Source organism: Pinus tabuliformis, chromosome 9 (genome assembly GCF_031772625.1).
Source record: "Pinus tabuliformis cultivar Carrire ecotype Pingquan chromosome 9, CPIR1, whole genome shotgun sequence".
In the NCBI taxonomy this organism is placed as follows: domain Eukaryota; kingdom Viridiplantae; phylum Streptophyta; class Pinopsida; order Pinales; family Pinaceae; genus Pinus; species Pinus tabuliformis.
In genome coordinates this window covers 660658343-660683723 of record NC_142307.1, presented here as the reverse complement: position 1 = coordinate 660683723, position 25381 = coordinate 660658343, and the positions used below count along the sequence as shown (strand labels likewise).

The window sequence follows — 25381 nt, the reverse complement described above, 5'->3', positions numbered from 1 at the left end:
AAGTTATATTACAAAAATTATATATAGAAGATTGTCAACGCCACCAAGAGACCGCCGCAAATTGACCTATGACTACCGTCGCTACCTCTGCGGGCCATTACCTCCATACATGTTGCGCAGCCACAGCGCCTGTCAAAACTAGGAGCCATCTTTCGCCACCGGGGGAACCAGGCAGACCAAGCCACCGCAAAACCTCTAGTTTTGTTAGAGTTCCATTCGACCGTTCCATCGTCCTTCTTTCCATCGCCTCAATCATTGTTGCACTAAAGAACCTTTACCGCACAGCCTCATCCTATCTGCCACTGCCATCCCATCTTTCCTTTGCCCCTATCTCCTTCGCTTTCCTAACCACTATTTGTTCATCCTTCTCGCCACGTCCTCCTTCCCTGACATCTCCTGCTCGACCGTCGTCCTGTTTCCCACTGAACATTGCGTCTAACAGGTCATGTATCGTTCATATGTGGGTTGTCAAGTCATAAATCATACAGTGGTACAATATAGGTTAGAGATTATATAAAAAAATTAATTATATTATATAGATAAAACTATAAGTAATTTAATTAATAATTAAAAAAATAGTTTTAAAAAATATTATTTAGTTTATAAAAAAAATTATACAAATTAAGAAAAAAGAGGGTTATTTATATAAATAAATAAATAATAAGAAAAGAGACCCTAAGTTCATTTCGATAAACGCAATTGGAGTCTAATTCAGAAGTAAAGGAAGGAAATTTTTCCTATAATGGTCTTTCAATTGCAGATTATAGATTAATGATATTGAAAAGGAATACCCAAGGGAAAGAGATTAATATCGTTATCAGCACAAGTGACAAGAAAAATTACATTAATGTTAATTTGGCAAATCAACTATTAATTCCAGAGTCAAGCATAGGAGAAAGAAGGAATATTTTTGGCAACAAAGAGTATGAAATTAATAATTTACAAGTGAAAAATGATCATTATGAGTACATATCTCAATTTCAAGTTGTAACTATGTTTACCAGAGAGGTTGACATAATTCTAGGTCAACCTTGGTTAAAAGAATTGGGTACATTCTTTTTAAACATGGAGAAAAAAATGTTGATGTTTTCTTATAAGGAAAAGATGATCACATTCCAAGACATGACCATGAAGTCAAAATCGATAACAAGCTCATCACAAGACTTTAAGGATATTTCGGAATTGATGTTTCAAGACAATCAAAAAACTATACCAAAGAAGCAGAAAGAAACCAATAATTGTTTTTTGAAAGGTCGTGGTTGTCCGGACGAACAAGATTGTATAGACGACTGATAGCAGTAATACGACAGGAAAAAAATCGTTGAGTACAACAAAATTCGACGGCTGGTGGTTGTGGCGTTTAATTGCTGGTAAAGGCGTGTAGAAGCAGGGTATTTTGCAGCCGACAGCGGCTTGCTGTCAACTTCAGTGTGGCATAGGCGATGGAGGATAAGGAGTGGAAATGTGCAGGCGTGACTAGATCGACCGTTGTTTCGATGGTAGGCAAGCTTCTACAAAGTGACGTTGGTGGAGAGTTCACTGGAATCCGGCGGGTAAAGAGCAGGATCTGCGACAGGGCAACGACGAGTGGGGAATGAGACTATGAAATCACAATGATTGTAGCGGTCACGGTGGTGGAGAGTCGAGCCATCAGGGCCATGGCGGTGGTGGCGGTTGGTCAGGCTACAGTTCGGGAAATCGTAGGTAAGTTATGTTTCTTCCTTTTTGGTTTTAAAAAATACAACTTTTATATATTTTTTGTAATATACTTTTCTTTCAAAAAAAAAATATTTATATAGTTTTTTTTTTAATTTAAATTTTTTTTTAATTATAAAATATATATATATATATATATATATATATATATATATATATATATATATATATATATATATATATATTTTCTTTTTTAAAAATATATATACATATATATATATAGATATATATTTTTTTTAATATATAACTTTTTTTTGAATAATTTTTTTTCTTATAATTCTTTTTTCTTTCTTATATATATGCTCCATTTTCTTTTTACTATACTCTCTTTTTTTTCTTCCTTATTTCTTTTTATGTATATGGCCAAAGGCCTGATGACAAATGGAGAAACTCCAAATTGTGTAACAAAACACTTCAATTATGACAGCAACCAAGTTGACGACAAGTTGATGGCCAAAGGTCGAATCAGACGTGGCTTTGATACCAATGTAATGAACAAAGTTCGTATACGCAATGGAGTAAGCTTCAAAATACTTCGAAGACAAGACATCCATTATTGGACAAGTGTATATTAAAAATTGTATAAGAATTGATGTGAGATATGATATGATTACAAATGAGAATGAGGGCCTGCTTATATACCCTAGGCAGGTCACCTTCACTAACGGACATGTCCTTAGCAGTGTTTTAGAAACCGGTCAGTTTGAACCGGTAACTGGTCAAACCAATCGGTTCATTAGTTGATAGGGTCAAACCAGCAAAAAAATCGGGTTTAACCCACCTCTTGGCTAAAAAAATCACATAAACCGGTGCTAACCGGCCGGTTTAGGATGGTTCACTGCCAAGGCCGTGAAGGACCCACACAGTGCAGTTTCGGAAGGTTCCAAGGTGTTTTGGAGGGAAAATAAGGGTTGTTTCCCTCCAAAAACACCCTCTCCAAGCCTTTAAAAGGAGCTCACTACCCTCATTTGCCTCACACATCTCATTTGGAGTTTATGTGATTTTGATTGGGAGCTTGGAGAGTGTTGAGTTTTTGCTGGAGTAGTGGACCAGCAGAGAGTTTGAACTAAGTAGTAGTCATCATGCCTCCAAAAGCCAAGGATACTACATGGGCTCATTGTGATATGATTGATGGCAAAATGATCTGCAAATATTGCCAAAAATCTATTGGAGGGGGTATTAACAAGTTCAAGCAACACTTGGCTAGGATAGGAGGCCATGTAAAGCCATGTGGACCACCAAATGAAGTAATAGGGCATATTAGGGCAGAATACCTACAGAAGTTTGAGACTCAAGTCAATGAACCAATAGAGAAGTTTGTGACTCGAGCAGTTGCAAAGTTTGGGAGTCGAGACTCAACCAACTGAGTTTGATCATGATGACTCATGAGAAGTTTCAAGTGATAATGCTGATCACTATTATCATATATGTAGACTCTAGAGGCCATTTAGAGCCTCATTGATTATATATTTTGTTGCTGATATGTATTACACTTGGTGCCATTTTGATATATTAACCTCTACATGGTATATATATGAGCAAACTTTGCATATTTTGTGTCTATTGGTTTGGAATCATGGTTTTAAATCTTAAAAATAGTTTTTTCATTAAAAAATAATTATTTGATGTATTGTTTTAAAGACCGGTTCATTTAGACCTGACCAGTCCTGGATTGATCAGTTCCGATTTGAAACCGATTTATTAGGTGGACCGGTCCGGTCACCAATTCCGGTTTTTAAAACTATGGTCCCTCATTACATGTCTCTTCAATACTAACTATTAGTTAGTTAATCATTAATTATGATTATTATTATTTACATTATTTTTTTATTTATTTTATTTTTATCTAAATTATATTCGTAACAGTTCTTTGCCCAACAGGGGTTGGGACAACCATGGGTTCCTTAATGTGAAAAGGGTTCATCTAGGGCCTATAGGAACCAAGGTGATGGCCATGAATGAGGGGTAGAACTTATGTTTGGCTTTTGCCCACGTGCTAAATTTGTATGTCTTGGCCATCGTTTTTGCATTTTATGGTACATTTCCTATTGAGAGTGGCCAAATTATGCTTTTTATTTTTCTTTTAGTTGCATCAACCTTTGGGCATTGTTCCAGGCCCGACCCAAGGCGCGCACAAGGAAAGGAGGAGGCTAACCCTTTGCGGACCCAGTAGACAAGCATGGACAGGAATGGGAAAAGTGATGAAATGGGGTTAAAGAGAATGGAGGGGACTGATATATATGGTGCTAGGAAGTGAGACCACGCAACCAAAATCAGAATTTCCCATGTAGTGCCAACCCTAAAGCTAATAGCCAGTAAAGGAGATCCCACGGGACTAGGACATAAGGTTAACCACCAAATCGGGCAGAGGAGACAAAAGTACAGACCTAGCCCACTCTTTCCGCCAAATCCGCCCACCAATTCATACCCAATAGTGTCCATGATAAGTAAGCAAAATTACTCAACTATACTAATGAAAAGCCATACCTTCGGGGTCAAGAGGCCCACCTTCAAACATAGGATCATGACAGATAAGTGAAGGACCACATGGTTGGCTCAGGTGGCGGAGATAGTGTCACATCGAGCTATCTAGTGGCTGCAAGGGGCTATTGGTTGCCGGTTGAGGACCATTTAGGAGAAAATTTTCTCCAATGCATACTACCCACAAGTAGTGTGTAACATCTGGCTCCAACTAGGACATGAGATCTCGAAAGGGTGCATCAATATACTCGAACGAGAGATCATGAGAACACTCGCAATCTCTTAGGACCGCAGACATGCTATCTACACATATCAAAGACCAAGCACACGGGACAGCATGTTTTTGTGGTGTCTTATGATCACCCATGCTTAGTATTAGGCCATAAAATCAATCAGAAAATAAAATTATTCTACATGTAATTTTTAATCTAAATACAGCTAATCTATCATGATAATATCATATGATGTTAGTTCTAATGAGAAAAACAATATGCGATGCATCCTACCTTAACATGCATATTATCTCCAATAAATACCAAGTGTAATCATAAATCTAGTGCAAACAACATATCACCAGATCAATATAAAAATACTTCACCCAATGATGACTTATGCAACAAATCCAAAACCATGGATAGGAACAATCATATGGATGGTCACCAGTTCCCACACATGGAGGATCACAGGAGAAGAGGGGACTAAGAGATGTAATCTACTCCACGAGATCCTCTCTTCTAACCAAAAGATCGAGATGTCAACAGTTAGGCTCATGAACATTTGATGGATGGGCACCTTAGGCATATCACTTCCATCATGGTCTTTATCATTTATGTCATGCTTTATGGCGATCATAGGGTCATGATTAGTAAGAAAGGGAGGCTGGTGAGATGGAGAAACACAAGTAGGTTGCCCACGATGATCACACCTAGGAGGGATGGAGGATTCCTCATTATTAGTGAGCCAAACTCCATGGCTTCTATCAATAATGTAAGAAGGGTAGAGGAAAGGGTCCACATGAGACTCAACTATGACCCCGGGATTGTGAGGAAAGACAAGGGTCCTATCGATATCATCGTCATCCGTGTCATAGAAAGGGTCCTTGTCGAAACGCTTCCCACGGACCTCCCATTTTCCTTCTTCGATATCTAAGAAGTAATCATTGAAATCAATGTTTGAAGGGACTATGGGATCACCGTCTCCAAGGTTTTCAAAGGGTAGATCATCAGAGATATTATCCTTGGGAAAGATAGGGTTGACCCTAACTTCACTCTCTACAAACTTCCCCTCCCTATCACACATGTTTTCAGAATTATCACCCCATCTTTTGTCATGTGGGCCCAGGAAGGCACCCTTTCCTACTCATCATGATGATACTCAATGAAGGCTTCCTCTTGAATGTTTAATGCAGGGCATACTTGAAAATGTCTAAGAAAGCCATCAAAGAATTCCTCAATAGATGAGATGCTCCTATGTCCGTGATTTTGCAACCATGAGTTATCACCACAGATAAATCTCATGAACAACAACATAAGAACATCCTAGTGGACCACTTTCTCCTTTGAAGCATGCGCATTAAATTTTTCAACATGAGCAATTGTGGAGAGTGGATCATACAGGCACCCCACGTACCATTCTTCCTGTGACATGATTAGGGTGCCCAGGGATGTTAGTGATGTCCAAAGCGGGAAAATCATCAAAGAAAGACATCCTATCAAGATATACATGTAAATTATGTAGAAGTCACCAAGGTGAAATTAAAGATGCCTAGAGAGATGCTTGCTTCACCCTACAAGCATTAACCATAAAGTTCAATGAAGAACTAGGGTTTCGTTCTTCCAATGGAATCGCCAAGAATGATATATCAATGATGTCATAAAGGGAACAAGACACATGTCTCATGTCCCCAGCAACGGCACCAAAATGTTACCACTCAAACTAGCAGGGGTCCAAGGAGAGGATCCTATGGAGCAACTACTAGGTCAAAGGGCAACAATGGAGTGATAGCCCACTGTCACCTCAACTAAGGCTCCCTGCTCTTTACAAACTTTCAACAATGGGAGGAGACCCGACCTTGGGAATTACTCTCTATCCATTTATAGATCCATCCTTCCTAGTGATTCCCATATACCGAGTCTCCTCCCATCGATGAAATTTCGTAAAGAGCAGGGAGCCTTAGCTAAGGTGACAATGGGCTATCACTCCATCGTTGCCCCTTTGCCTAATTGTCGCTCCATAGGATCCCCTCCTAGGACCCCTGCTAGTTTGAGTAGTAACAGTAACTATGCACCAAACCAAGACATGAGAGAACCAAAAGTACATCCCAACAGAGAAATAGGGGTATGAGCCATCACAATACCAAATGTTACCCCCCAATGAATTACAAACTCTCCATTCTAGCTTTGCATGCTCCTTGAAGAGATAAAGAAGAAATAAAACAATCTATATATTGACACTTCTAGCCTAGTAAGACTCTCTCATGTTCCTACTTGTCTCAGGAATAAGAATGATAGTGATGACACGACATCCACCTCTTCACCCCAATGTATTCAATTTGCTGATCATTTTCGTGTATACATTCCGATAGAAGTATCAAACAACATGGAATGCTGAAATTGTCAAAAATATGTACATGAGGTTAGTAATTGAATTCAACAAGAAAATTATTATTTTTTATATGGTTCATGTAGGCTCCATGTTGGATAGGTTGGGCCCACCACATGAAGGGGTTTAACCCATGTGTTAATTCCACTTGATCACACTCATATATATTGAGAGCTCATCCTCCACATTTGGCAGCATCAACACAACTCGGATCACCTACAACAAGAAGAGTTTTGCTCACACGTTTGAAGGAGAATAAGACTCTTTGATCTGCGAAGTTAGACTGTCTTTGACAACCGTTGACCTTGGCATATTCTGGCTTCTTTGACTTAGAATATTTGATTGATTGGTGGACGAATATTCTAGGCATATTTGACCTGACATTGATTGAGTCTTTGATGGCAAAAGGTTTAACGTTGACCGCACTTGTTGACTAGCTTTGACTGCAAGTCAAACTAGGTAGTTTGATCGAACATTTTTGTGGAGCAACAGGGCCGAAATTCAGCCCCTTGACCTCTGTTGACCAAGAGTAGCAGTAGGCTAGAGTAGAGAGATGAATGCTATCCCCACCATGGAAGACCCACCAAGTATTAGGATCAAGATGCCCTCGATCATCCATAGCTACTGGATCTTAAAAGCTACCAGTAGACCGTACAAACCCTCCAAATTCTTGGCGGACCTCCATTGCAACTCCCATCTCTATAAATTTTCCTCAAAGTTGTATTATATCCTTGTATCACTTCAGAATCCTTGTTTGGTGTTGTTCTACCAGGTAAAGACAAAATTTTTGAATGATAGTATTTACTATTTAGGGTGTAATGTATATGCCAAAAAGTGTAATGGTGTGGTCATTTTGTTCCACCTTTCTGTAACGATGTCCTTCACTAAATAATAGGATGTTTCAACTTTCATAAGGGTCATTTTCACTTGCCCTGATAATTTCCCTTATCCTCTCCAACATACTATCAATGTTTTCATAAACTTCCCCCAAGCAAGGTGTATCTGTATCAAATGCCCTGATCAAGGTCAAAATTGGTTCAGTGAACCGTAGAAGGTATTGGACCTTGTCCAATCATGCATCATCAAGAATGATGGACTTGATTTTTTTGCCCTCTATCAGAAGTGGAAGTCTTCCATAATTCCCAAAGAGGGTCAATGACCATTGCTTGTAATGCTTGTCTCACCTCCACAAGTCTCTTTATGACAAGAGTGTGGGAGGCAAAACGAGTTTCAGCAACCTACAAGTTTCAAAAAGTCAAATCTCAAATGAGAAACCATATATAAATTTGTAATTAAAAATAAGAATTTCCAATACAAATAATATTGATTAAAAAAAACTTAAAAGTACCTTCAGTAGCTCCAACTTTGCAAAACCCCGATAAATGGCTTGGGACATTGAATGATTTGTTATGAACATTTGGATTTCTTTTGATGCTACATATATTTCATTAATCCATTCAATCTCACCAATCTTGGCAAGCATAAGGTTCAATGAATGTACTGCACATGGAATCCAAAATATGTGATCATATCGACCCTCCACAATCAAACCTGCAGTTTTACAAACTTTTGCGTTGTCTGTAATGACTTGGACAACATTATGTGGCCCCACAATTTCTATTGCATCAATAAGAATTGTGGATATGAAAGATGCATCTTTCTCTATTCCACTACAATCAACAACCTTCAAAAACATTGCCCCTTAGGGGCATACTACAACAACATTAATTAATAGACAGTTTCTTTGGTCTCTCCATCCATCAGAAATGATGGACACACCTGTTTCTGCCCATGTATCCTGGATTGCCTGTAGTTGTCTATCCACGGATTGTCTCTCTGATGCTAACAAAGTAGTGCGGACCTTTTCATATCCAGGGCTTTTGTACCCTTTTGGTGCTTCATTAACAGCCTTAATCATTTGTTGCCAATAAGGGGAACGCACCAAATTGAATGCTAGCCCATTTGCATAGATGCAACGAGCTACATGTTCATCGGCTATGTCTCTACCTTGATTATTGAACGCTGCTTCAAGAGGGCCTAGAGTGGCAGCAGGCCTAGATGGCAATGGAGGCCTAGTTGTAGAGCTTTGCACAGGGTGTTTTCCCTTAGCAAGCTTCCTATCAGCAGTTTCTTGCAAAGATGCATAGAATTTCATTTTTCCAGAACTCAAACCTTTGCCAGGTTTTCCATTTGCATCTTTTGGCCCGGAACATACTTGCACCCCCGTGTTAATTTGACCAGTGAGATGGGCCTTCACTCTAGTATATGAACCATTTTTGATATCTTGGCATTCATTGCATTTCCATTTAAATGAAACACCTCCAGGATTTTTTCCAATAATCTCCACATATTGCCATAGAGGAGATTTTGGGTCTGTTTTGATGATTTCCCCTTCACTCTGCTCATGTTGTGATGGTTCCATAATGATAATGGTCTATAGACTATAGGTTACCTAACTGCATATAAAATTCAAATTATAATATATTATCAATATACAATTAAAAATTAAAATACATAATGATAAAAATAAAAAAATGAAATACATTAAAATTTAACAAATAATTTTGAAATTTTCTAACACTTCATAATAAAATAAATATAAATCTAAATACACAATTAAAATACATCATAATAAAATATTAAAATCTGAATGGTTGAATATTAAAATATAAATACTACCAATATAAATTAAAAAATGACAATTATATTTATAATAACCATTAGATAATATAATTATATTTATAATAATAATTATTAAATTATATAAATAATAATATATACGCTCACTAGAGATTTGAGATTTCCATATGCTCAATAGAGATACAGTGTATATATAAATATTAAATACTAAATACCAGTGTTGAAAATATCGGTACCGGCAAAATATCCGCGTTGGCCGTTGGTCTTGTTAACCGTTGGAGGCTCTGCTCAGAGTATTTAACATGCTACGCTGGATCTGTTTCTTCAATTTGTCCTGACGATGAACCACACTGGTTGGTTCGAAACGCGTCGACAAATGGTTTCTCATGTGATTTTCGCCGAAAAATCTCTCGTAAACTTGATATGGATCACAGAAGCCTCAACTCTACAAGAAAATATCTTATCAGCAATATCAGCGAAAATATCTGCAAATATCAACAAGCATAAAAAATGCATAATATATTCATTTTTTTCAGATTTTTGAACATATAAAGCAATAACAACATGAAATAAACACATTGGCACATAAATATGAAGAAAGCACTGATATATATGATGTCAAATAGAAATGATATATCAAATGTGATACCAAATCCTGCTGATCCCTAATAATTGTCCAATCAAGGACTCAAATGTGGAGAACCAATACAAAATAACATCACATATATAAAAGTATCTCATCATCATGAGTTATATGTAGCATAACAAACAAAACTAGTAGCTATCTATCTGAAATCACTGCCCTCTCCCCCTTTTACGGGAAAAATAATGGGTTGTTTGCCAGGCCTACCCCTAGTAGTAGAAGGCCCTGCACCTAATGTCAAATAATGAGTGCTAGGTATGGGGTTGTGATCTCCTATGTCTGTAGCAGATGGTGTTGATGTTGATGCTCCCACAGTGTCCTCCTCCTCCTCCTCCTGCTCCTCCTCCGAGTGCTGCTGCTCCTCCGAGGAGTCCTCCTCTTGCTACGCCTGTTCTAATGGATCATCTGGCTCTAACCATGAAGGTGACTCCTCCAAGATGGGCTCTTCAAACTCCACCCTCCACTGAGACAATACATCAATATTGTCTAAGGAAATGGCATTTGGATCCATTGGTGATTCTATTTGCCTCACTCGAAGTCAGATGTTGTAATGCACATACACTAAATCATTGAGGCCTGCGGACTCCAACCTATAAGAGTGTCAAAAAAACTAATGAGTCTTGACTCTTGACACTTGACACTTGAAGGTCATAAATTACAATAAGTGTAATTGCTCAACGGAAGGCTGGAGCTCAAAGTTATACCTATTGCACTTTTTTGCGTGTATTTTCTCAAATACACTCCCATTGCGCTCACACCCTGAAGAGCTACATGTTTGACTCAGGATTCGTATGGCCAATTTCTGCAAATTTGGTGCCCTTGCACCATAGCTTCGCCACCAAATATCTAGAACAAAATAATGAAATAAAAAATTCAAAAACTTAAAGCATAATTAAACTTTCAAATAAAAGTTACATAATTGAATTTAAAAAAAAATAGAATTATGAGTAAGGAAATTCTAAATTGAAAATTCGAATTTCTAATGAGTGATGACTTGTCACTTACGTGGCATGAAGAGGGTCCTTTCCCTAATAGCATCATCAAAGCCAAAGAGGCCAACACAATCCCGATAATATTGTATCTCACGATTGATTTTGCTACGAAGCTCAAGATCAGGTACCATCATATGGATACAGGCATGGAGCCCTTCCATCACCTCGCCATCAAAATCAAAGCCGCATTTGTATGAAAATGCGGGGTTGAGGAAGAGTGTTGCTGCATGAATGGGTCGATGAAGCATCCCTATCCACCGACTATCAATCACATCCCATAACATCATCTGCTTATCAAGGCCAACAGAACCCTTGTCTGCATAATAAGAACGAATGGCCTCCTTGGCCCTATCCATGCCCTCATACAAATAAGCCATTGCAGGCTTCTCCCCATCTACCAATCTGAGAACCTTTACTATAGGTTCACTAACTGAGCATGCTTCTTCTACTCCACGCCAAAACGTCTCAGAGTACACCATTTTTGCAATGGCTTTCCCGTCCTGTCTCTTGTTGTATCTACAATTACGCCAGTCATCAGACACAAACATTTGCTTCAACTCGAATTGACATCGAAGCAAAGACTGAAGAGTAATAAAGTTTGTGGCAAAATGTGTGATCGCAGGACGCCGCAACTCCTTGTTTCTAGTGAACCTCCTCATGAGGCTAAGAACAAAAGCATGGTTATAAATAAACTTGGGGACGCTCCTAGCCATATCAACCGCCTCCTTGATGAGGGAGAGTTTCCCCATATCCTCAAGCAACAAATCGAGACAATGTGCTGCACACGGAGTCCAGAACAATGTGCGATACCTCTCCATAGGCATCTTGCCAGCAGAGACATAATTAGCTGCATTGTCTGTTATGACTTGCACCACATTCTACACATCAATCTCCTTAATGAACCCATCTAACAACTCACATATCGTTGTTGCATCTTTGATATGTTTTGATGCATCCAACGATTTAATAAACATGGTACCTTTAGGACAATGTACCAAAAAATTTAGAAGGGTCCTACCCTTCCTATCTGTCCAACCATCAAACATCACTGTGCATCCAGTAACTTCCCATGTCTTTTTCAACTCCGCCAATCTAGAGTCGATGTCCTTCTTTTCTGCTTGAAGAATTGGCCCCCGCAACTCCTCATATGTAGCACTTTTGTACCTTGGGCGCACAACAGCGATAGCATCACACATTGGCTGCCAAAATGGATTGGTTTTGGTGATGCTGAGAGGTAAGTCGCTCCAAAAAATACACCTCCCCATGACTCTATCTGCTTCTTGCTTCTCCTTTTTTTTAACAAGCGATTTTATGCCAAGTTGTGATCCATGTCCTGTTCCTGGAACAAAAAATGATGACCTCGCACTAGCAGTAGCGGGTGATGATGTGCCAGCTGTGGAGCCCCTCCCACTACCCTCAACATCAAAATCAGGAGAAGATCTCCCGAAAGATCTACCTGCACGTTCAACCTTGTTTCTTTCTATCTCTTCCTTCTTTTTGTCTTTTTCATCAATTGCCTCAAGAGCTTTTTGTACAAGCTCCGGACTAGAAACTTTACAAATCCCAACATCATGTCCATTGAATCTAGCCAAATGGTATTTCAGTCATGTAACCCCTCCTGTCATCCTAGTCCCACACAATTTGCATGTAAGATATGCCTGATTTGTCCCACCATCAGGGTTCCCATACTCCCAAAAAGGGTCCAAGGCTTTTGGCATATTTGAATTTTGTAGTGGGCTAACTCAAACCTAGGGCACCAAAAAAAAATGGAATTAATAACTTAATAAGTAATAACCACATCATTTTACAAAACAGTTTTTTTGCTACATTATTTGCAATTTTGCAATGTGAATTCAATGAAAAACCATAAATGACAATAAGAGGGTGTATTTGAAAGTTTAAAAAAAAAATGGAGTTTGCTCTCCAAATATGGAGAAAAGTTAAAACCCTTGCATTTGCTCATGGGCATGAAAATCTTTTCAAATGGAAAAAAAAACAAGCAAAATGATTGTAGGCAAATAGGCAAGCAAGAACAATCCTAAAACTAACAAAAAATTCATTAACATAGGGGTTTATTTGAACATACCTGTTAATGGAAGAAATGAAATTGTCTCACTGTTCTTCAAGCTTAGATCAACAAAATCTTCGTTATTGGTAGTGATAATAGCTATTCAACGCTCAAACCCTCCTTGTCAGCAAGCACATAGCTCTCCCCTTCCTTCTCCAGCAATCAAAAATGAAAGTGATTGAAAAAAAAACAAAATCGGACTTTTATAGCCGCACGGAATTTTTTCACTGTCTCTGGGCGATCTTTTGCATCGTCGTGCAATATTTTGTTGATATATCGCCGATATCTCGGAAATATCGCGATATTTTCGGAAGCCAAAAATATCGCGATATGTACGAAAATCGTCGATATTTCAACGATATTATATACACTACTAAATAGCATAATATATAATATATATAGCGTATTTCGGATAACGTATATAATATATTGTTCATAACAAATCCGTAGCGTATATAGCTTATATATTATATTTGGATAGCGTATATAGCATATATAATGTTTTGTTATGAACATATTATATATAGCGTATATAATATATATAGCCATTTATCCATAGAGATTTCCATAATATTTATTGACACAGATATCGTGAATTTTTTTACCTGGCTAGCCGTCTAAGTTGGTGATGCCAACAAGCTTGTGCCCACTGCCAAATGGAACAGGAACAGGGATAGTCTATAGTGCCGAATGGTCATTGCGCTGTCTGACGTGACTGCCTACATTGTTTGGAAATTGTTTTCGCTGTCTGCGTCGTTGTCTACCCACTGCTGAATGGTCGCAGAACAATATATAATCCCTGCGGCTGGGTCACGGTGTTTGGAATGGTCAAGATTCAAAGAACAATGCAATATAAAAACATTCGACTGTTTTAACTTTTGCGGCTGCTCTGTTCGAGACTTATAAAGAATGGTGTTGCCGACAACAAAGAGGGCCAACTTTACACTGTTTAACCTAAAAGTTAAAACCGCAAGTCAAACCTAAAGTGTTTTTCTGTTTCATTTTGGCGGTTCTGGCATACAATCTCGAGATCCGTTTCAGGAGAAGATTTCCATTTCCATAAAATGAAGAACAGCCACCTTGTCGTATTTCACACGTTTCCAAGCGGATCCGGATCAGATCCATGGATCATGGCCCTCTACCTGCCAGATCCGGTAACATAGGGTTTGGCTAGTGGGTTGAGCTTGTGCCTCATAGCATCAGGCAGGCACTTACCATTCATAACATGTGACGACATGTAGGAATGGTAAATGGACCCTGGGTTCACCATGAGTCCAGTGGGGTTCCTGGCATGCCTCCAAGTGACGACTTGTTGAGTTGGTGACCCGAGGACTAGTGGGAGACTAGCTCCTCTATTCGATGTTGATGCTTTCAACCTTTTGTTGGAATGGAGAAATTTTATTCATCATATGTATATCTGTGTAAGTCAAGTAGAAATAGCTCCCTGGCTAAGAGGGACTGTTGAAAATATGTAGCTGTAGTCAGTATTTGATGAAGTCAAAAAGAAAATTATTCTTTTTTATATGGTTCATGTAAGCTCCATGTTGGATAGGTCGGCCCCACCACATGAAGAAGTTTGACCCATGGGTTAATTCCACTTTGATCAAACTCATATATATTGAGAGCTCGTCCTCCACATTTGGCATCATCAACATAACCCAGATCACCTGCAACAAGAAGATTTCTGCTCACACATGCGAAGAGGAGAAGACTCTTTCACCAGCGAAGTTAGACTGTCTTTGACCAGCGTTGACCTTGGCATATTCTGGCTGCTTTGACTTGAAATCTTTGACTGAATGGTGGACAAATATTATGGGCATCTTTGACCTGATGTTGACCAAATATTTTAAGGCAAAATACTGGATGTTGACCACACCTATTAGCTGTCTTTGACCACAGGTCAAACTGAGCAGTTTGACCGAACTTTTCTGTGGAGCAGCAGGCCGAATTTCAGCTTCTTCAACCAGATTTGACTTGTGAGCAGAGCGTTGACTTTCTCTCTCTTTTAACTGGTTTGATTTGGAATTTGGTTTGGACAATGAAATGATATTTTGTTTGGGAATTCAGATGTACAATTGACTGAATTGGACAATTTCTCCTAAGAAAAAGTTGTTGGGTTTTCCCCTGGTTTTGAGATTTTCGCAGGGTAAACTTTATTCCTCTTGCCCATCTTTATTTTATTTGATCTCTACTGCCCTACTAAATTTATGGTTGAAATTTTCTGGAGTGTAATTGCTTTATGATCTGAAATGTGTTAAAGAAGTAACTGTATCATTGCTTTATGATCTGAAATGTGTTAAAGAAGTAACTGTATCATTGGAAGTAGTTATCTGTCAGAAAATTTGTGCTTGTCTTAATTGCACTATAAAAATCAACAGAGACTACGTCACTATCAACTTTCAAGTAAGTAAACATTGTTGTATAATAATTGTAATCACTCCAACTTAAAATTCAGGAAACAAAAAAAATTGCCTAATTTTAAAACCAACATTTTCAATAGGCATGATTTTCAGAAGCAATCACAGCACACTTTTCGTTTACATCTCAACTCAACCACATCCAAATCATAACTAAGCTGGCACTTTCTATGTCCTATTATATACAATCATGACTTCTTGGATCTCCAGATGTATGTGGATGCCCGATGCTCACCTTTATATGTACCTTTTACCTTTTAATCTAAGAAATGAGAATTTTTTTATAGGCAATAAAATATATGGCCATGACCAGTTTTTATTTTCCCCTTACTTTTACCTTATTAACCTCTTTTAACTCACACAGCAGTTCAACCATAGATTAGAGCTGCTTACTCGATAGACGACTGTCAAGATCTATACCAAAATTCAGGTTCTTGAACAATAGAGGTCCCCCTGGGTATCCAAATGATGCATCACTACATCCAAACAAATAAATTCAAAGCAAACTAGTCAAACATTACTGTAACAAGTTAGGAAAACCAAATAAATATAGGTAAATACACACCCAGAAAAACTTTAAAATGTTGCTGTAAAAAAATGGTACAAAAATGTATTAGCTATACAAAAATTAGAGAAACATCTTCATATCTGGGATGATGCTACAAAACGTCATTTGTAACATGAAGAATTTTAAGTGGCTGATGAACCACATGATTTGTGTCGGGCAAACAGGATTTCCTGCATCTCCTACTTTGCTAACTATTGTTGGAAAAATATTCAAAACGACCCAGAAAGTTTAATGAAAAGGAACCTGACTATCATGAGTATCGAGTGAGTGATATGAAAGATGAGCTGGCAAATCCCCTTTGCCGTAGCAGCTGTTTAAGTCTGTCTCTGGGTGTGGTACAACTCTCCAAACTGGCAGTAATGGTGATTGGATAGTTTAAAAGTATTGGAATGGGAGGTGGCAAATGCCCGAAGAATGACAGACACAATATGTCCGCACTATAGCATTAGATTTGTGCAGATCTTGAAAAAAAATGGTAAGGTGCCCTAGTATACAGTCTCTGAAGGATGGGAGTAATGGTGGGGTGAAGCAGGAAAGGGAGGAACATGTCTGAACTATGGAGAACCACACAGTTCAGTAGCAGAAGGGGGAAACTGGACAAAAAATGCAGTAACAAGTTAATTTATGGTAGCAACTAACCATGCGAGGGCCAGTCAGGGGATTAAAGGAACAAGTATTCGGATAAGCATGTATAGATGACACCAAAAAATGAGTATTTAAATCAGAGGGAATGTAAATGCAATTAAAAGAATGCTTTCTTGTTGCTAGCTCTGAATTTTATAATGTTGGATATTAGACACCAAATGCCAACAAAGGATCATGCATAACTCTAAGATTTAGAATATTTTTTTCCTATAGGTATATGTAGGCATCAGGGTAGCATGTTCTAGAGAAATTGAAAATAAGGTACGACCAAAAATTCAGAAAACGTGTTATTGGAAGGACTGTAACAGGAAAACAAAATATACCAATAAAAAAATTCTCCCAAACAAAATATAGAATCATAATAAGCTCACAATGTTTCAAAAGTTCATACCTGAATCACCTACGCCTCTGACATCAGATACTCCATAGACATGATTATTTAATTCATAAACAAGGGCAGGAACAATGAGTCATTCTGGGTTTTTTGGCGTATCATTATTGTTGAACATTCACGGCACGGAAGAAAAATGTGAATTGACCTTAGGGTAATGGTTTAGAAATACATTTTGGCACATTTTTATATTTTAGCTTTAAACTAGGTTAAAATAAGAACAAAACAATACCTGTTGACTACAAGACCAACATAGGTAACTTTATTCAATCAAGGAAAAAGTTGGCAACCTCAGTCCAGTTGTTTTTCACTTGACCTAATTTGGCTACTCCAGTGATTATTATAAGATAGTTTAGCATAAATAATTGGTCCAGACAGTGATATGGTGCACACTGCATATTTCAACAGAGTAACTGTTTCGTAATTCTTATATGTGTTAGAATATAATGATTACATGAGTAATAAAGTCAACTTAGTGACTCAGGCTATAAGATAGGGTTTCCTGTTATTATTAGCATTTTAGGTTTTGGACATATATCACCTCTCAAACTCTATATAAGAGAGGTGAATCTTGTTGTAACTTGCACAAGTATTTTTCTAATATAATATTGTGCTCGTGTTTGATTACATATCTTTGTTTCAACCCTCTCTAGGGTTTTGGCATTTCGGGATTGAGCTCATTTCATGACTTGGTATCAAGGCCCCCAGTAGAGAGAATAGGGTCTGCGACAACAGAAAATCGTGTAAGGGAGAGCCTGAAGCGAACAAAGTTCGTTCTCAGGTTAAATACTCCAGAAAACTTGGAATATAATCCATTGAGATACCAGAATATATATTAGAAAGTATGAATAAGATGATGATACAATGAGAGTGAGGGGCCTGCTTATATATTAGGCAAATGCCTCCTCATGGAGAGTCATGTCCCATTTAAACATGCCTCTTCAATATTAATTACTAATTAACTAATCGTTATTACAATTACCCTCATTATTTATATTTATATTTATATTATTTATATATATTTATTTGTAACATTGCCTTCCTCCTCAAAAAAGCTTTGTCCTCAAAGCTTGTTGATGCAAAAGGCTTGATCTCTTTTTTGGTTTTGAATGTCTTTTCGTCTCGGCACTGTCATCTTCGTTGATACAAGTTGATATGATCTTCTAAGTGACAAACAAAATTGTCGCATTGAGAAGGGATCAAACCATCCTAGATTAATCTTCTGCGGAATATTCTGATCACTGGAATTTCGTAACGAATTGTCATCATAGGACTGGATTGAGGTTACATCAATATTCTTTGGAACATCAGTTTGTTGTTTCTGTTCTGACTAGTCCTGATACATAACTTCGTTGAGTTGTCTACTTCATGATTTGGATGTCGATATGGAACTTTTTTGGTTTGACTTTCCCTTATTAGGTGTGTGGAAATTTTTTGATTTCCTTCTGGTACTATGCTTGTTGAGTTGGTTACAGAACCTTCACTTGGGATGTTTATCATCTAAACTGCAACATCTAAGTGTGTCGCTTCTTCAACTGACTTGGCTTCTCGAGTTGTCATATTCACTAGATCAATGTTCGTTTTTTCTTCAACTTGAATTTCTACATTTGAAAATTCTGACACTTCTTTTTCAACAAGTTGTTGCGCCTTGTTTTCCAACAACTTCTTATCCTTCTTAAGCTTCTTAATTTGCATTAGTAATTTTTCACTATGGTCTTTAAGTTGAGAAACTTCCATATTCTTGTCAGCGGTGATTTTGTCAACTTCCTTTTGCATATTTTGTATTGCCTTTTTACTTTCTTGAAAAATTACTTTTGAGATTTCTTGTATGTCTTCTGGCATCACTGAATCTGGCTTCAAAGTAACATCTTGTAGCGTTATTTTTTTCTTTTGTGGGAAAATGTCAAAAACTTCTTTTGTTATGCTCTTAACCTGCAAAAGATACCCAAATACAGAATATGCGAAAAAAGATACCCAGAACATAGAATAGTGAGAGACAACAGCAAATATTTTATTATTCAGAAAGCAATGTTCACTGCCCTCTTCGAGGGGGCAACCTCCAATAGAGCAGAGCTCAATACAAAAATAAGACACGATGCTCCTCGCAGGGAGTCTCTATCCTTTATATATGACTCATACATGCAATACCATGGATCAATACCATGGGTTTTATTAATACCATCTATCTAATATCACGGCCCATTTTCAACTAACTGTGGGAGAGAGAGACACTTAAGGGAATTTCTTCCTCAGAGAATTCCTAGCCAGGGAATTTGAATTCTCAATTGTTGAGCAGCAGTAAGGGGCAGCAGATCTACTGATTCGAGCAGGGAGTGTGTAGGCTAGCCCAGTGGCAATGCAGAGGAGAGAGGACATCATTCGACTTTTTCGATTGGCAGAGATGGCAGCCACTGGATTGCGAGATCGAGATCGGTTGGATGGTATATCCAACATGTGATCTGGAAGCCAAGGATGTCATGCCTTTTGGATGAACATTTTCTCAAGATCTACGACGACAATGTGGTAGTTGAGCCCATGGATCTAGATCCGCTAAAAAAGTACAAGGAAGAGATGGTGAAGGCCAAGTGGATTATCCTCGACAGAGTGAAGGATCATGTAATTTGTCACATCTTAGGCAAAGGGACTGCCAAGGAGATGTGGGATGCCTTGTCCACGCTATATCAAGGATCTTCCAAACAAGGGAAGATGTACTTAGAGCAGAAGATGAGATCCACGCAGATGAATAAGGGGTTACGCATTAATCCATTCCTTGCAAAGCTTCAGGGGACCCGTGATGAGTCGGCAGTTGTGGGGTCAACACCTCAACCTACCGAGATGGTGAGGCTGGACCTGAATTCAATTTCAGAAGAGTGGCAAGTATTTGTCCAAGGATCCTGGGCAGGGAGAAATTGCTAGACCGGGAAGGAATGTGGGCTTCTCTTCAACAAGAAGAGATGAGGAGGGACTTAGTCAAGTGCGAGCTTGACAGTAGTAGCAACAGCAATGGGACGAAGCCAAAGGAGGAGGTTGAAAATGCAGCCCTTGCATCTACGGGGCAGCAAGAGCAGTGGAAGAAGAAAAAAGATGTTTCGAAGATCAAGTGCTTCCGATGTGGCAAACTTGGTCATTACACTACACAATGTCCTCTAAAGAAGAAGGACAAGGACGAGAAGCATGATCTGAAGGCTGCATCCGCAAAAATTGAGGAGGAGGAGTTTGCCATGATCGCCCAGAGGTGGGGTGATATAGAGTTGTAGTTCGAAAGAACTGCAAATGGGCAAGGTCCTTAAGGAGTCCACCTCTTGGATCAATACCTTGCTACGGGAGCCCAGATCATAAGTAACACGATGGAACGGATCAATTAATGCAGAGGAGTGTCGGAGTGGCAGTTGTAGTAGCTAGGAGGGCCAGAGACTGAGCAGCGCAGTGCTAGAGTTGGCAGCAGTGCAATTAACACAGAGCAAAGTCAGCAGCAGCGCAAAGGCTTTAGAGGGTCAGTGTAGAGACTAGCAGCAATCAGAACTCCAGCAACAAGATGCATCATGTTGAACACCAATTCAGTAATTTTGGATGCTTTTCCGTTGTTGATGCAGTAGCAGCAGCAGTTGGAGAAGGTTGCAGTGCAGATGCAATGTTGGCAATGGCAGTGCCAACAGCAGCACAGATGCAGAATTTGAGAGGGAGTTGCAGTACAGATGCAGAGTTGGCAATGGCAGGGCCAGTAGTAGTACAGATGCAACATTTGTGCAGTAGTTGATGGACAGTGGCGTCAGACATCAGCAGCACAGAGGGAGATGTCACAGAATCAAAGTGATGCTTCAACAGGTTGCATTACTAGAGCACATTCCTTGCTAAGAGGGAGTGTTGATTTCTAGTAGCATCGGATGTGCTCTTAGCCTCAAAATTTGCAAGGAGGCTTGGACACATGTATTCCATAATACCCAGAAATCATTTTGGGAAATTCCACCCGAAGACAATTTTATTAAAATAATTAATTATTTTTAATGGGTGCCTAAGTCTAAACTTAGGAAATTAAAATAATTAAAGGGTATTAATCTAGATGTGGATGAAACTTCTAGAAGAAGACGAGGATCAAGCCAAAATGATCTGAGCCATTGATTAGAATCTAATCTGGGTCGTTGGTTCTCAACAGAAGGATTATAAGAGGAGGTCTCATGGGCATTTGGAAAACACATTGAGTGGGAGATCAGAAGATCAAATTTCTAAAGCACAGTAGTTGCCGGGAAGAGAATTTGAAGTGATTTCTTACAGTGAGGGCAGGGATAGTTCCAGTTGGAGATTTCTCCTGATCCGGGAATACTCAGCAGAGAAGGCAGAGAGAGATCCAACAGAGGCAGCGCAAAGCTAAAGAGGCTGACGCAGGGACACGCAGAGGCAGCGCAAAAACCCAGAGGGAATCCATAAATTGCTGGAGAATTGATTTCCAGAGCCAGAGGTCAAGGTGTGAGACCGGAAGGGCAAAAGACGAAGTCTCAGAAGCAAATTGATCAGCCAGGAGGAGTGACGCAGACCCAGTAGCTGTGACGCAGGGCCTACAAATTGATTTTGTAGAGACTGCACAGAGGCAAAAAGGGGCTGGCCATTCAGTGGTTGGATCAGCCAGGATTGCCAATGATAGTGTGAGGTAATCTCACTCATCTCTCTGTCAGTAATATTCTCCGTATTGGATTGTATTTAGAATTAGCAGGGCATCCAGAGATTGTATTCAGAATTACTACTGCATAATAATAAAACCCTCAACTTTTGCACCAGTTTTCAAGCATTGGGTCTTTCCTGGGACATTTGTCCAAAAATAACTGTGCAGTTGTGTGATGTTTATTTCTCTCCTGTGTTGTATTTAGTCTTTGCACTTTTATTTTGGTGTAGGCTGTAGTGTATGTATTTCAGTATTTGTTGTAGAAAACTGCAAGTAATTTGTTCACTTAATTTAACAAGTAGGTGAAATATAATCAGTTTGTTTTAGTAGGAATCGGGTAACCGATTTTTCACATTCTAGTGGGTCCCCTGCCAAATTTATTGCATCTATAAATTTAGCTAGACCACTTTCTCTCTAACTTCAACACTCTCTCTTAGAGAGGAAGTGGTTCTCCACAATACCCAGCTTATCTTTGTGAAACACAAGATTTCCCTTTGGCAAAGCCTTAGTCAATATATCTGTTGTCTGCTCTGTTGTAGGGACATATTGAAGTTGGATCTTCCCCTTCTGCACACAATCTTTGAGATGATGGTACCTAATATCAATGTGCTTGGACCTGTCATGAAACATTCGATTGTCAAAGAGCTTGATTTAGATCTGATTATCACGATGAATGACCATTGGCTCCAACTTCTGACTAAAAAGCCTTGCAAGTAGCTTTCTCAGCGAGATGGCTTCACAAGTTGCCATACTGACAAACATGTATTCCGCCTCTGCTGAGCTCAGTGCTACTAATCTTTATTTCTTGTTGAACCAGGAAACAGTTGTTGACCGCACACTAAATGTGCAACCTAAACTGTTCTTTATGTCTCTTGAACTCCCTGCCCAATCTGCATCTGCAAAGCCTAATAGTGTCACTTTATCTACTCTCATGTACAACTCTCATGTACAACAGCCCCAAGTTAATTGTGCCCCTGAGATACCTCAAACATGCTTAGCAACTACCGAATGCACTCTCGTGGGCTCTACCATAAACTGACGGAGTTGGTTTACTGCATAATAAATGTTTGGTCGTGTGTTCACCAAATACACCAATGACCCTAACAATTGCATGTAGAGTGTAGCATCTACACGTTCTGCTCTGCTAGCATCTATCTTCCTCTAATTTGTCACTAGAGGAGTGGCCATGGGCCTGCAATATTACATCCTAAACCTCTTCAGAATACTCGCCCTGTCCCAAGAAAATATGCCCATCACCCTGCCAAACCTCCAGTCCAAGGAAATAGTGCATCAGCCCTATATCCTTCATGTCGAACTCTGATGCAAGATCAATCTTGCATTCCCTAATGAGCTTCTCATCCCTTGTTAAGATGAGATCATCAACGTACAGTACAAGAATGAGAGGCTTCCCCCCAACCACAATAAAGTACAAGTTAGGGTCAGCGTCACTCATGGTGAAGCCCAATCCAAGAAGATAATTATATACGCGCGAATACCATGCCCTTGGGGCTTGCTTGAGCCCAAAAAGAGCTCAATTGAGCCTACAAACGTGCGACTCCCTGCTATGTGTCTCAAACCCCTCTAGTTGTTCAATGTAAATTTCCTCCTCAACAACTCCATTGAGAAAGGTTGTCTTAACGTCCATCTTGTGGATTTTCCACCCCATCTGTGTTGCCAATAAAATAATAGTCCTAATGGACAAGTAGCGGTCAAATGGAGCGAATGTTTCGTCATAGTCTATGCCCTCAACCTAAGAGAAGCCTTTGGCCACAAACTTGGCCTTGTACCTCTCTACGCTCCCATATGCCCCATGTTTAATCCTGTAGACTATAACGAACAAAGATCATATATGCAGTAGAATATTCAAAATACTTCGAATATGAAGATGTCCATTGAGGATACAAATATATACGTATAAAATGTATGAATAAGAATGTGACGATTTGATTACAAATAAGGTTCCTGTATACATAACCAGGTAGATACCTGTTGTATCCGCTGCAACAACCCCTCCAAAATTTTCCAACTCTTCTAAATTTCGAAGCCCCTCCACCTTTTCCATAGCTACCGCCAATCCTTAGAGTCTATTCGGAAGCTGCAAAACCCCAGAGAGGTCTAGAAAAGACTCGTGCCTCTTTCATAAGCCAAACCAAGTCGCACAGGTCCCAAAGGTCACACAAGTCACATAGGTCGCAGGTCGCAGGTCGCATAGGACGCAACGTCACGTAGTCGCACCTCCAACTGCTCCACTATCATGCAACCCCACGACCTTCCGAGTCACAAAGTCGCAAAGTCGCAAAGTTGCCTTCATTACCGTCAGTCCCTTGTGCGACTATGCGACTCCGCGACTTGCAAAGGTCACATAGGTCGCATAGGTCGCACATGTCACAAAGTTCACATAGTTCGCACAGAGAGCATAGGTCACAAAGATTTCACAGGTCACATAAGTCGCAAGGTCGCATAGGCTGCAAGTTGCATAGGTCGCAGATTGCATAGGTCGCAAGTCGCATTAGCCGCAGGTCGCATAGGTCGCAAGGTCGCATAGTCGCACCTCCAACTACTCAACTATCATGCGACCCCGCGACCTTCCGAGTCGCAAGTCGCAAAGCGCAATGTTGCCTTCATTACCGTCAATCCCTTGTGCGACTATGCGACTCTGCGACTCTCAAAGGTCACATAGGTCGCACAAGTCACAAAGTCGCAAAGTCGCAAAGTTGCCTTCATTACCGTTAGTCCCTCGTGCGACTATGCGACTCTGCGACTCGCAAAGGTCACATAGGTCGCATAGGTCGCACAAGTCGCAAGGTCGCACAGGTCACAAAGGTCACATAGGTCGCATAGATAGCATAGGTTGCAAAGGTTTCACAGGTCGCAAGGTTGCATAGGTCGCAGGCCGCATAGGCCACAGGTCGCACAAGTCACAGGTCGCATGGGTGACAAAGGTCGCACACTAACCTATATCAGGCCCTGTGACCCATGCGACCCCACATGCGTGACCTAAGACTATAAATTTAGGCCTCAACCGGCCATTTACTTAGTACCTTTGCAAATGTTTAAAAACAACAAAATGCAACAATGCCCAACATGTACGACGAGGATGAAAAGGAGTGTGAAAGGTGATATAACAATGATAATCTAACCACTCAAGGAAAGAAATGATTGATGCCAAGACATGGAACGTATCAACGCATAGATTTGTAACCATGAAATTGCAAGAGATGTCAAGCCTACGAATTTTGGCTCATATTAATTGTGATAATTATATCTTATATTTCATCGAAGTATATTTTTTGTTGATGATTAATTTAAGATTTTCTACATGTGTAGGATTGAAGTGGCGAAGGCAAGTCCCTATCATTTATGCAGACACTTGAGCCTATTTGTTGCTAAAATGACCCAAAGGATCGTTGTTGTGGAAATGCATGATCTTGGTCAACAACAGATATTGAAGTCAAGCTAGCTCCAAGGCAGAAGGAAGGTAGAAAGATATTGCCATCTTTTGTAGTAGCATAGAACATGTTTGTGAATATGAAAGGTCATGTGGAATACCAAAAGTCACCAG

General features: G+C 39.4%; 1 protein-coding gene across 1 annotated transcript in view; it reads right to left on the bottom strand.

Moving 5' to 3' along the window:
- LOC149150402 (ABC transporter F family member 3-like) overlaps positions 1-25381 on the bottom strand; it is a 189169-nt gene that overhangs the window by 136035 nt on the left and 27753 nt on the right. The window contains exon 5 of the mRNA XM_089438047.1: positions 15952-16034. Coding sequence (XP_089294173.1) covers positions 15952-16034 — 83 coding nt within the window. The remainder of the gene's footprint in view (positions 1-15951; positions 16035-25381) is intronic.